This window comes from Branchiostoma lanceolatum, chromosome 9, assembly GCF_035083965.1.
Source record: "Branchiostoma lanceolatum isolate klBraLanc5 chromosome 9, klBraLanc5.hap2, whole genome shotgun sequence".
NCBI classification, from domain to species: Eukaryota; Metazoa; Chordata; class Leptocardii; order Amphioxiformes; family Branchiostomatidae; genus Branchiostoma; species Branchiostoma lanceolatum.
Window position 1 is genome coordinate 9,611,835 of NC_089730.1, and position 14,398 is coordinate 9,626,232.

The 14,398-nt window shown below is 38.2% G+C and overlaps 2 protein-coding genes across 7 annotated transcripts; one reads left to right on the forward strand and one right to left on the reverse strand.

Annotated features, from left to right (window-relative positions):
* Window positions 1-559: 559 nt before the first annotated feature.
* LOC136442144 (syntaxin-6-like) lies at window positions 560-9,834 on the reverse strand. Of its 6 annotated transcripts, none has more exons than XM_066438805.1 (9): window positions 9,725-9,834; window positions 6,174-6,343; window positions 5,737-5,831; window positions 5,255-5,317; window positions 4,780-4,875; window positions 4,025-4,132; window positions 3,563-3,669; window positions 2,848-2,942; window positions 560-2,393 (listed from the first exon to the last, which is right to left on the reverse strand). In XM_066438805.1, exons 1-9 carry the CDS (start codon window positions 9,757-9,759, stop codon window positions 2,317-2,319), a joined length of 846 nt encoding a protein of 281 aa, XP_066294902.1. In that variant the 5' UTR covers window positions 9,760-9,834; the 3' UTR covers window positions 560-2,316. The 6 variants fall into 6 exon arrangements, with proteins under 6 accessions (XP_066294902.1, XP_066294900.1, XP_066294906.1 ...); XM_066438803.1 differs by lacking the exon at window positions 9,725-9,834 and adding an exon at window positions 9,075-9,238; XM_066438809.1 differs by lacking the exon at window positions 4,780-4,875.
* A 72-nt stretch (window positions 9,835-9,906) lies between these two features.
* On the forward strand, window positions 9,907-14,108 carry LOC136442143 (probable tRNA N6-adenosine threonylcarbamoyltransferase). The gene is made up of 8 exons (XM_066438802.1): window positions 9,907-10,017; window positions 10,524-10,655; window positions 10,956-11,075; window positions 11,457-11,585; window positions 11,825-11,967; window positions 12,308-12,502; window positions 12,724-12,890; window positions 13,063-14,108. Exons 1-8 carry the CDS (start codon window positions 10,002-10,004, stop codon window positions 13,217-13,219), a joined length of 1,059 nt encoding a protein of 352 aa, XP_066294899.1. The 5' UTR covers window positions 9,907-10,001; the 3' UTR covers window positions 13,220-14,108.
* Window positions 14,109-14,398: the final 290 nt, after the last annotated feature.

Here is a 14,398-nt window from a genome sequence, read left to right on the forward strand (position 1 = left end):
AGTGGATATCACACTATACCATAAATACTTGATAACAACCCTTTTATTTTAATAGACGCATCTATATGTGGAAAACAACTCTAAGGGCATCTTTTTCATGGATCAAAAGCGACTCCTAATATACAGTTGCAGTACTGCAGCATCCGCATTAGGATAGTGATGCAGTACTGCAAGTGGCCAATAGGAGTCGCTTTTGATCCATGAAAAGAATGCAATACGACTGTCCCAGTTCATACTGACAGAACACTAATTCTCTGAGTGACGTCTACAACACTTCAATCTTGTCAATTGCTTTTGGTTTATGATTTAATTTGACAGTGGTGTGTGTGCAGTGAGGTTAAAGGAAATTACAGAAATCTTATTACACAACTTCAAATATTTTCAACTGGCCTTCTAGCCTGCCATATGAAAGGAAACTTTCTTCTAAGAGATAAATTTGATTTAAAAATATGCCCTATGCAGTGATGCTTTTCCAAGTTTCGTCTGTGATTTGTTTTTAAAACTGTCATCGGAACATGGAATATGAAATAAGACACACAAAAACTGCCAGCACAAAAAAGATGATAAAATACCTTAATGTATTAAGAGAGTGGACACAATAGGTGCACAACATGAGATGGGAGCTATATACAGTCCATCAATACAAGAATGGTATGTGATATCATGGGCAAGTTTTTTTAGGAATTAGAGCACTTTGACCAACTTACATTGCACAGAGCATGATGGGGAAACAGTCATACCAATGAAATTACATTTTTATGACATCTTTCCAGGGATTACAGGAATGCAGCTCTATAAGAATATCACCAATTGGTCATTTTTTCCATTTTTGCAATTGCTACTTTACTGAAAACAAAGCACAAATTGAAGGAAATGAATCATATCTACCGTAGCTTGCCATATATACACAAAAGCTGCCTAGTCATTTTGTGATCATGCAGGTCAGTAGTGTGAATCTTATGTTTCTCCAAATGAATGATAAAATAGCTTGCAGCATGAGGCACAGGAAAGCAGACGATACACTGTTTTAACTTGTAATATACACAAGATAATTACTGAGTGACAATGAAAACGAATTAATGGACAAGTGAACTGTGATGAAGAGTTCATGATCATTAAACTTGATCTGGCCTAACTGAAGTACAGTTTGAAGATATATTGCTTGCTTTCTTTAAACATATATAAACACTGAGTCGTACTACACAATAGAATGCACTGTATACACTGGATTAGTACATTATGATAGGCAGAAAATTTCACAGAAATTACTGTGGGCTGTTACACTTAAAAATAGGGGTGGTATGACATTAGGAAGATAGTATTCAATCTATTGACTAACATTCATTTTGGGGACTCTCAATAAAATCAACCTCCCGAACTTTTAAAATGAAACAGCCCAAAAGTGCTAAACTGTAAATACATGTAAGATGGCATATTTACAAGATTCTCCTAAGCTTATACTCCAAACTGCTACAACAATTTTCTGGACACTTTCATTACATCTTGCAGCAAATACAGCAAACTGCACTATTTAAAAAAAAGACTAAAGAAAAGAAAACTAAAGAAGTACTCCTTACCCTTAACTGTTAAAACTGTACAGATTGGAAATTACCATTTTTACTGTTTACAATGTCACTTAGTCGGTTTGAGAATTTCACTTAATTTCATGACTAACTGATTAGACTTAGAACAAAAATCTTTACTCAATCATGATTAAAACATCAAACACAATGAGATAAAATATAAGCTTAGTTGATGTGAGGCAGTGAGATTTAGTGGACAAAGATCACTGGTTCAATTCCCACCGACAATTCATTGTAGTTCTACATCTCCTCCATAAGCATAATATAGAGTCTAGCACAGATCACTGAGAAATTTGTAGGGCTGATATGTACCAAATATGACAAAATTGTACAGAATATGGTCATAGCTGCAAATGAGATGCCATCTTGTTTCATTACTGTGTTTTCTATGTTACACTTGCGACTGCCAACTTATTGGTCAATCTTGATGGTAAGACCTTTCTGGGAAAGTAGACAATAGTATATGACAAAGCCAACTTCGTAAATTGCAATATTCATCAATATCAACATGTATTTGAGACATTTTTCTTACTATGGATATTCAGTCCTGCCCTTAAACTTGAAAGAGCAAACTTGTGAATCATAATTACAAATGATCAGGAGATATCTTACATTTGTCAGTGACCCTTTCTCAACTGCCTTTATCTTTAGCACAGATCAGGTGCAACAATTCTTCTTCTTCTAAAAAAATTAAAACAAAATCACTGGATGATCGTAGTGGAGATTCTCCCTACTACAAGGTCAGGAACAGGATGATGAGAATGAACATGATGACCAGCAGCACAATGATTGCTGTCCACTGACGTTTGTCTGGGAGAAAATAGAGAATGATCATATAGTTAGGAGAGTATATATGACACAGCTAACAATTCAAAATTTGAATAGTCCATGCTATATAGCCTGGTTCACTTTTCAAATTTATACATGTAATTTCAAACAGAATGGTCCTAAAATAAGCACTTTACACAAGGTGAAACTTCTGAACCGCTGAAGCATATACTTTCACAAATCGGTCAACTTCAGTTACTGTACCAATTTACTACCACTGTCTGTGATTACAACACTAACTTGATATCCCCTTCCTTATACTTTATCAGATGAACTGAATGCCCTGGGCACACTACCAAACCTACACGACCCCATTAGAGCCAGACTAATTGGCAACCTGTGGTCCTAATTATGCTGATTATACCTGAACCTAGGTATTTCCATGCAGAAAAACAAGAAGATACAATTACAAAGAGTACACTAAGTGGTGACGTACCATTGGACATGTGTGAGACTTTGGCAATTTTTTTGAGAACACCGTCCAGTCTGGACTGAGTCGAGTCAATCTCGTGTCCCAAGTCATCTAACATCCTGCAAGGAAATGGGAACAACTTACGGTTACTGATGGGATTTGACATTTGACGATATCTACTTTTGTGCATCAAACTTTTTAACAAGAATGTCAGTAGGAAAAGTTATGTCTGTAGATGTGGATAAAATCAGAACAACACTGTATGTTTCATAACTGTTACAGGATTGTATTATATATCATAGATTTATAAGCTTATTGCAGAAATGATTATATGACGATATTCAAGATCCCAAGAGCAGATGCAACTGTACAGAGACTCAGCATGATGTACAAAATGACGAATAAACTGGTGGATGTTCCGACTACTAAGTATTTAATACCAGCTCAGGAAAGAAAAAGAAATAGCCATGCATTGAAGTAGAGTTATCAACCCTGAATTGAGGTGTTCAAAAACTCTTTTTCCCTAGAACTATCATAGAGTGAAACTTGTTGCCACCAAGTACTGTAGTAGCATCCTCACTAGATATGTGTAGCTTTAAACAACACTTGTACAATGGTTAGGTGTGACAGGTCATTCAGTGTAATGTAACCAGCTGCTGCAATGCTGCATGATTAAAGCTTATACCAGCTTAGCAGATATATAGATACAGATACAGAGTACATAAATCACCATACTTACACAGCTTGTTCATCCAGCTCATTGCCTATCTGATGGGACATGTTCTTCAGCACACCCACACTGCCTGATACCATCTCCAACTGGTCATCCTGGGATTCAACTATTAACTACACAAACAAACAGAGAGACATCTCTGTAAAACACTCAAGCAGATCTGTCACAACTTTGTAAATCATATGCTAGTAATACACATGCTATTTCCAAGTATGGACATAGTGGTCTCCTGGCTCACATGTATTTTGAGTACTGGCTAATGTTGCATACAAAAAAGGTAATTGAAATACAAACCCATTCTATACATTTTGATTTTTTTGATACCAAAGTGTTGTATATCTGTTAAACTTCTTCATAAATCTAGTATCATAAAAATATGATAATCTAAATGATGCAGTTGGTCTTAAGCTTGTTCCAGAGGATGTAGGATTTTACTTTAAGAACATACAAAAGACACAGAGAGCCTACCTGCTGCTGTTGTCTTGTTTCACCTATAAACTTCTGGTTGGTATTCTCCATCTCTGAGTCCAGTTTTGTGTAGCGGTCCTGTCGTTTACTGGGACCGTTAAAGAGGTGCTGTGGGGGGGGGGGGGATTCATTAACAATGAGTCATGTGAAAATAACTGTTTTCTAAATCAACATGTTTAAGGTGTGTGTCTAGTCTTACTTGATTGTGGAACTATCACACATGCACAATCATTGACAAACTCACATGGTTTACTACTATTAGTACATGGTAGTGTATACAATATTGCCATAAACTGATGATAAAGACAATATACCAGCACCATTTTCCAGCTTTCTTGCAAAGGACCTTCAAGTTTGGAAGGAAAGAGGGAAAACCCAGGCCAAGAACAGGAAAAGAGTCAGACATCATGTATAGAAAGAACCCATGGCCCATGAATATCAACACCAATACAGCTGCCATAAGAGCACAGTCAGTGCAAGCATTATATGTTTGAGCAAAAAACATTTTTACACAAAAGACGTTTACAAAATCATGAGGCTCTGAAAAAAAGAAAGAAAAATATTGTGGGACATGTCATTTTCTTTTCTATGCAATTTGTTAAGATGTCCCCAATGGACAGAGAACTAAACAGTATCAGAAAGACCAAGCCCCCAAAAAGTGGTTAATAAATCTGGTTAGTGATCATCACACCCAAGGGACAGGACAGAGACCTTCTCCCAGCACCACCCAAAAACCAAGGTGCACCGCGGGATACCTCTCTTTCCCTGCTCCTGTCTTCTTTAACTGGTTTAATGACTTTGGGTGACGTGTTAACGTGCTGCATCTTTGTTTTCATCTGATTTTGCGTGTCCTGGAATAGGGGTGCATTTTTCACAGTCATCAGAAACTTTGTGAGGACAACAGAACGTGGGCAGGACTTCTTGAATGTGAAAGCTGTCATATTTCTGAAAGAATTTTGTCATTTTGAATTCTGTTACAAAGCAGTAGCATCATAATTTGGACACATGTACCTATTACAAAGGATGGTATCCTTTTTATCATACGGGTACGTATTCTTTTGTATACAATACTTTAAAGGAAAGTATATCCATAACTGTTTAAATCTGGATCAGTATTAAACTCGACAAAATTCTGATCTTGCAGTGTATACATCTGACAGCTTTCACATATCAATGAGTTCTACCAAACACACACACACACACATCACACTACAGATAACCCAGGTGTACCTGTCTATTTCTGCCCTCTATTCTGGCTTTGGCACTTGGACTTGCCATGTGTTCCTTCATTTCCTATGGAGGTAATGACATGACGACAACATGTAATTGTAAGGGGTAATGTCCATTACAAGTAACTTTGACTTTGTGACACTCTCAAAAGCTCACTGTACTGACATCTATTGATGTTTCACACTCTATATATATTCATGATATCAATAATTCAGTGCATAGGCATTAGTATTCAAGTTTATCCACTACATGTAATTTGAATAGAACACATGTTATGGTTTTATAACTGGTGAAGATGTAAGAAACAATCAAGCCATTTGAAGAAAATAACTATTCTAACCTTCTAGACCTCAATTATCATTACTGCAAATAACAATGGTAACATGCAGCTAACAGTGCCATACTATCTTAAGCTAGTATCACTCATGAGGAGTGAATGTTGAATATAATTTCCAGGTGTTAAGTGGTTGCACTTATTTCACCTTGACACTTTGCCGTGTCCTTGAGATAAAGGCCCGTCTGTCGCCGAGTTCCTGCTGGTCTATCTTGAACTTCCTCGGGTTGGACTCCACAATACTTGAGAACAAAGTTAAGGTCCTTTTGCTACTACGATAATGTTGTTCATCACAACATGACATCTAAAAATGCACATAGAATGTCCTACACTGCATTATATTGGTTAGGAGCTGAGAACTTTTGCAAACAAGAAAATTAATAAATGTGGCAAGCTAACATAACATGTAACATATAACATGTTTATCAAATCTGAGTGAAAAACAGCTGATAACAATAAAATAGTCGTTCATCATAGATGGCATTCAACTCCATGCTGATAGATATATAGGTGATAAGAAGATACATAAGCTAACAATCATTATCACCATTATCATAACCATGTTATTGCTCACACAAAGGATATTTATCGTCTCGTCGAGATCCTCCAGATCCCACTCAATACTCCGTAAGCTGTTCCGCAGCTCGTTGCTCGTCCAATCATATTCCTCCTTACTGACGGAGACGGGATCCTCGAGGAGCTCACACCATCGCTGGTACAGCCCCGTGGCATTCTGGACTGCCTTCTGGACTTCACTGTGGGGACAAATAGGGTGGATATGATAAGCCTGGCTTTATCAATAAAAAGTACAAAGCAAAACTGTCATGAAACTCTTGGGGCCAGTCATACTCAAATTTCAATATCTCTGGCTTCTGCTTCAGTATCAAACGTAGAATGCCAAACTCCAAGGGGGGCCAGCTTAGCTAAGCAAATCCTAAGAATTCTCATAAGGCTCCTTTTGATTCCAGCACCACAGTGAAGTTGGAGCAAAAATGGATCATGGATATGATCAGTCTTACTCTAGCTCAATAAAAACATTTGACAAGAATGCTGTCAGTCTTGAAATGTTTGTGGTCCTTTTAATTTTGTTGCGTTTTTTGTGGTGACCTCTTACTGCAAAATCGTAACACTGCAAATTATGTATTTTGTATTCCACTGTACTACAGAACTGGAAATTTCAAACATCTCTTTTCTATCGTGAAATTTAGTCCAAGCAAAAATAAATGAATTTAGACTAATTAGAGTAACAGTACCAGCAAAACAGCCATACCCTTGAGGCCAACCATTCTCAGTTTCCAATGTCTTTGGCTACATCATGCAAAAGTGGAGAGTTAATCCCCAAGTGGGGCCAGCTGAGCTAAGCAAAACCTTAGAATTTTTGTAATGCTCAGTTTGATTCCAGCACTACAATGACATTCTGCATTGTACTGAATGGAACAAAAACACAACCTCCTTTGTTGTATGCAAATTTGTTTTCAGCATTATTCTTTGTTTGCTACAATGGGCAATCTAGGTCAGAGAAAAGGCTGATCATAAATAAAGCTATAGTATGAAAGAATTTGCATCATCAACAATGAAAAGCTGAAAACATAATAGGATGCGTAATACTACTAAACTAATACTAGTAATAGTGGCAACAACCAAGAACTACAATGCAATTCAAAAGTTAAATTGCCTAATTCTATAGTTCATAGAACACTAGAAACTAAACATTTCAGGTATTCTACGTAGTGGCAGTTTTATTGTTTCAACTACTACATATACGTAACTGTTTGGCTTGTGTCTATCTTTTCAGTTACATCTGTCATATCATAGATCGTTGAAAGTCGTCACAAATTGGGTCATAAAGGTACAACACACATGGGTGGGGCTCTGTCTAATCCAATTTTCTTCATCATTCATCATGTCATTTCACACCCTAGATATAACATCATGATCTAGATTCCAATGTCCTGTTTGTAAGATACACATATGGGGGTATACTTGCTCAACCCAAAAACAGCAAAGCTTTATTGACATAACATTAGGAGGGAGGTAGTGCGTTATTGGTACTCTTATAAGATTCAATAAATTTTTAAAGATGAGGAATACAATTTACTTACCGGTATCATAATATGCTTTTGACTTCTTAAGTTCTTTGGTAACTTATGAAATGTCAATGTCCATATAGAAATAAAAATCATTAAACTAATGTAACTCTTGACCAAATATATCTTTTGTGAAGAAAGTAAGGTCATGTGATATATGCGTACTAGTACTAGTATCTCTCTGTTTGTAAAAGTAGGGCAGACAGTACCGGTAATCATTATTATCATTGATACACAATATCACTGTAGGCTGAGATGGCAATCAATATTCATGGTCTCTGGGGCTGACCTAAAAATAAAATATCTCTTCTTGTGATTAAACAAGGAATCAGTCAAAAATTGGACACGAGAGCTAGAACCAAATGGGAGGCAAGACATCAGCAATGGCTATTCTTCATAAAGAAATAATCTGGACTGAACCGAATTTGTTACTAAACAGGTTGATGAGACCATCTAAAGACTGACAGTGATCCGTTACAACCCAGGATGTAGCTGAGTTCCGCTTCCTCATACGGATCAGACTAACAAAAACATCACGTCTGACAGTCAGCATCTATAGCCTGGAAAGGAACTTGTTTTCTGTTATTCTAACCAGTAGCTGGTAAACAAAATATACTGTCTAATTATAGAAAGGTCGTTTCTGTTTGATTCTGTAATATCAATGTTACAGGGGTTTTTCTAGAAAAATTAAACAAGAGGGAGCACACACAGGCAAGGGAGCGAATTCTATGTATTTATGGAAGAATCAATTGCTGAGTGAAGGCTGTATGCAGGATATTAGGCTAAAATCTGAATTCGACAAGGGGGTGCTGGGCTGAAACAAGAGGGTGCAGCACCCCTCTTTCCTGATTTAGATGAACCCCTGTGTTATATACAACGCTCTCTGCATACATGTAACGTTACATGTAGGTTCATTCATCAGACAGCAGTTTTGGGATGCTATAACTTATAAGATAATCCCTAATCTAAATGGCTGAACTCCCATCTATGTGGACAACGAGTGTACATATCTTCAAAAATCTCTGGGTTCAAGCCGCCAGTGCCCTAGTAATATGTACATGTTTTTCCTTGATTCCATTCAATAACTGATACAGTACTGATAAAGGCATGACATGGTCTCCGGTTTTGGGCAGAAGCCAAGACTGACACACAAACAGAGAAATTCCTCATCTGACCTCCCAAAAATCATGACGTACACACCACACGGAGATGATATAAATCAGGCCACAATACACATCCTTATTGTATAGGTGCGAACGGCCACAATAGAGAAAACGAGGGTACTCTCCATACCGTCAACTCCGCATAACTGCTCATTGACATAAGACAAGGATGTGAAACACACAGCATCTGTTCCTCTCCATCTTGGAGGAGAGCTATCAAATCTTCAAACACAAACCTCAACTCCTTCCTCAGAAACCCCAGCAGGCTCCCCACATCTTCTGCTGTGAGCGCGGGGAGACTCATAGCGCATCAACATTTAGGGAACAGCCATATACAGGGGAAGACTAGAGGAGGGAGGGCAGGGTGTTCCACCCATGGAAATGTTCTGTATTTTTGGGACGGCTGGTATTTTTGGCAGCCAGGAAGGAAACACGTCATAGGCTGGCCAGTCTGTGACAGAGAGTGTGACTGGCATACCTCAAGTAGTACATGGTAAACACTCCTAACTTGGGCTTGTTGCAGACGTAAATGAATGTTAAGGAACTCTCAAATATACAGTTTACGTACAGGAACTATTTTGTGGATCTGAGAAAATGAAGCATAGTAGTTGTTGATAGATATTTGACACGTTGTAGGATAGCTAGACAGTGTGTAGACATAAACAAAAGTGTTGCTTGGCTTTAAATTCTACGAATCACAAAGAAATCAAATACCAAACAAGAAACTAAATTTTTGAGTGGGATCGTAGATATAACTATGAACAGCATAGATCTGTAAAAGTGTGAAGGAAGCTTGTAAAATGAGGATTTGCGAAAAAGGAAAACTATTAAAAAGCTTGGCGTCTTTGTCACAGTGTTGCATTTAAATTTGCAAAGAAATACTCACTCTTTGACAACGAAAAATGGATCTTCTAACGACATGTTGGAGACTGGAAATCGGGGATGACGTTCTACGACTCCTTCGCCTTGGAAAGTCTTGAGAAATGGAGACAATCTTGAGAAATGGAAGGAATTATATTTGATGAAATCGACAGGACAGTCGTGAGATCTCCCACACCACTGTCACATTTCTCGTGACGTCACTACCGGAAGTAAACCCCGGGGCGGATGAACTTTAACCCTTGACCTGCTGATATTGCTACAAACGTGCAAGAAAAGAAAGTATGGACAAGAAACAAGGTATTACGGTTAAAAATCGGTTAGAAATGTCTGTCTGCTGTAACTTATGTGTGTAGTAAGTGTGAGGGAACGTGTATAGCAAATATGGAAACATTAGCTTGCCAAAAAAGGCCGAAATTTGCAGAAAAGTTAGTAATTTTGTGCCATATCTCTCATGATCATGAGGAGATCTTGAGTTGAGTGTTCTCATGTGCGCGTTTGTCTGTTTGTGTTTTTGCATAATATTGCATTTTCTGTACGTTCTGTCAGGGGGAACTCATCATCACGAGCATTGATAATGTATTGGGGTGAAGTCTGCCATCTCCAATTGCCTGACTTTTGGTTTGATCAACCTGCTTGATTTGAATTTTGATATGACGTTACATGTCTTGTCAAGTTATATAATTTGTAATTCTTTTTTTGCCCCAAACTAGCTTTATTGTTGAATTTTTATGGTGAGGTCTGTATCTACTAATATTAACGTTACACCAAATATTAACCACCAACATGTGTTCTGCTTATCACAGGAACTGATGGGCCCAAACCCATAACAGTGATTGGGTTTGAAGGCAGCGCTAACAAGTTGGGTGTGGGGATTATTCGGGATGGAGAGGTGCTGTCCAACCCCAGACACACCTACATCACACCTCCTGGGCAAGGTGGGCACTTTCAGTTAACCCTTCCCTTGCTGAGGGAACCCTTTGTCATCGATGACAGTGACAAGGATACATAGTAGGGATCGGGAGGAGGTTTCTTTGAAAAAATGGCAAAGTCTAGACATCTATGAAAAGTTCAACAACATAAAAAATTGTTTCTATCAGGAACTGTGTTCTTTTGTGACACTTTTGTATTTACATGTAGTAAGGAAAGGGAAGTAAGAGGAGCTTGAGCAAGGTTGTGAATTAAGAAAAAAGTGTAGGAAGTTTGTGATTATTCATGTACTTTCATCTGTTCCGCAGGGTTCCTGCCCAGAGACACGGCCAAACATCACCAGGCTCACATCCTGGACGTGTTACAGCAGGCACTGGACATGGCCAAGGTCAAGCCACAGGACATCGACTGTGTGGCATATACAAAAGGTTATTACTGTCACGATAGTGCACTGCACACTATGACTATTATATTGTCACTGTCATGACTGTCATTTAGCATATGTGTCTGTTTCTGTTTCTTAATGTTTAATCTGTGCTAGAATTCAATATAACTTGAATAATTTCAAAGATTAACATTTGATTAACCCTGGTTTTATGATCTACGTGTATGTATTTATGACTTTCCTAGATGATGTCACATTTAGCAGTCTCATTGTTATGTATCTATAGATATACATGTATGAGATTACATCTCTCCATGAATTGTACAGAAACTTGAACAATTTACATTGCCAGTTAAAGAGATATATAGCCCACCAACACAACCGACAGTAATACCAGGCAATGACAACATCCTATACCCCCCAGGTCCAGGAATGGGAGCTCCCCTAGTCTCAACGGCTGTAGTGGCGAGGACTGTGGCACAGCTGTGGAACAAACCATTACTGGGGGTGAACCACTGCATAGGGCACATCGAGATGGGACGAAGGGTCACAGGTACCGGGAACAACCTGAAAAGGAATACACTGTATATAAAACATTGATCACATTCATAATGCAAAGTTTCCTTCTTGACTCCTTGAGTCATGAGAAAAACAAGATGAATGTTACAGTAGAAGATGTTGAATGAGGCAAATGTTTCACAGCTCTTTTGAAAGGCTGCATGATGTGGCTTCTTTCTTATTTTGCTAATTTACTCACAGACAAAGGTTAATCTTTCTGTTGTATAACTTCAGGTGCAGTGAATCCAGTTGTTCTGTATGTGAGTGGAGGAAACACTCAGGTCATCGCCTATCAGCTGAAGAAGTACCGGATCTTTGGGGAGACCATCGACATCGCTGTTGGAAACTGTCTGGACAGATTTGCAAGAGTACTCAAGGTAAGCAAAATATCTAACGTTAGTAAAGAAAGGTAAGGAAACATCCAAAGAAAACACAATCATGTGTGTGGTAAAAACAATTTTTCTGCAATGTTTTCTTTAAAAGAATAAAAACCCTCTCTTTTTCACATACATTTTTAAATTTCTTCCTGCTAAAGTAGCCTTTTGACACCAAATTTGTATTGGTTACAGGGTTAGGCAGCAGGGAGAAGGTTAAAAGGCTGTTTTTCTCAATTACTTGAATCAACATGGACATTAGAGTCAAAGTTTGCTGTCCCTAAGATATATACGTGTCAGCAATTCAAGGTATATTATGGAGATGTCAATTTTTCCTATCCAGATCTCCAATGACCCCAGCCCAGGGTACAACATAGAACAGATGGCCAAGAAGGGGGAAAAGCTTATCGACCTTCCATATGGCGTGAAGGGCATGGACGTGTCGTTCTCTGGGATCCTGTCGTACATCGAGGACGCGGCACAGTCACTGTTAGACTCCAAACAGGCCACACCAGAGGACCTGTGCTTCTCCCTGCAGGTTGGTCCACTCACAAGAGACATCTAGTGGTCAAAAGTGGTACTGCAGCTTGTACACCTATTTTCTTTACAACTGACTTCCCTTCCTCGATTTCGTTTGTACAACTTACAATTCATCTTTTTTTTTTCACGTACCTTTAACATCAGTCTTATGAGAACATTCCCTCTCCTTGTAATGCCTATCACATGTAGTAATGTTTTTGTCTATGATGTCTTTACCAGGAAACAGTGTTTGCTATGCTGGTTGAGATCACAGAGCGAGCCATGGCCCACTGTGGCTCTGAGGAGGTGCTGATCGTGGGAGGGGTGGGGTGTAACGAGAGGCTACAGGAGATGATGGGGATCATGGCAGCTGAGAGGGGAGCCAAAGTGTTTGCTACTGATGAGAGGTAACATGCACAAGTTTCATTTTACACTGATGATAAGACCTTCACATATAAGTTACAGTGATTACTGTCAATGTGTCTTCACACATTAAAACATTCTTAGGTATGTTTCCTTTCATATTCGCTAGCAAATCTAAAATGTGTCCCTCACCTTTACTGAAATCTCTCTTTCCAGATACTGTATTGACAACGGAGCCATGATAGCACAGGCAGGGTGGGAGATGTTTCGTACCGGCCACGTCACGCCGCTGGCGGACTCCTGGTGCACGCAGAGATTTCGTACTGACGAGGTGGAAGTCACGTGGAGAGATGACTCAGGGGAACCTATCTAACGACTTTTCTACTTTAGATGTTGAACTGTTGAAGCTTCCTTTTGATTTTGTTAGATATTTCGTATTCTTCTTGTTAGTCAAAGTGTGATATTCAGGAAAAAAATTATATTTTGTAAAGTTTTGATACTTTGTAACTCTCAACTTTGTATTCTGGGGTTTGTATCAATCTATGTACACATTTTATTATGCATATTTTTTTGTATCATACATGTACTGGAAACTAGAGAATGGCTACTTGAAATCCAATTTGTGAGTCAACTAGACCCCTTATACAAAAATATAGCATCACTTTTCATCTACCTGTATGGCACTTGTACAAAAGACAGACAGCTACATTTTTATAATATAGGCCAAAATGGCACAGCTTGTTTTATTGTCTCACACAAGACTCTTAGCCCACAGTAAGAATCATCATACAAGTACTCTGTACAATACAGGTCACTACAATGGCATCATAGTACTGGTTCATAAACATCATTTCAAGATTTTCAAGTACACATATTAGTACACATCAAATGTCATTCAGTACAATGCAAAAGTACAGATGTAATACTAAGTAAAGAGTTCTTTTGAAGGAAATCATTCTCTTGTCAAGTACATATAGTGGTAAAAATATCACAGTTGTCATAAATGTGACATGTATAGGACATACAAATATCTGTAAGGAAGGAAGACGATGTTTGAAATGCCCCCTCCATTTGGTTTCACGAGTCTTAAATATTTGAGGTAACACAGTCATAATGTTTTATTGCTTTCATTCGGCAAGTGGCTTCTGAAAAAAACAATACATTACATGTACATTTTACAAACTGTGCTATAATAGGATCACTCCATACACCCCTGTTGTACATTGCTGTCTTTTCACAATACAAATATATTCAAGTCTATATCTATGTGGTCAGATTTATAAATAAGACAACTATTAAACTATAGTTGGCCTCTTTGGCATACCTATCCAAAAGCAGACCTAAAGATCAGAAGGTCTCATTCAAGTATGAAAATGAGGCCAACTTACTTTTTACATCACACTGCTCTGCACCTACTTTATACTGGTTCATCATTTTTGGAGAGAGCATCTATAGCAGAAAAACTGTACTGACACTGGTGATATTTTAGTCATTACCACACATTTGCTGTCTTATCTATAAAATGGATGAAAACTTACCACAGCAGTTATCT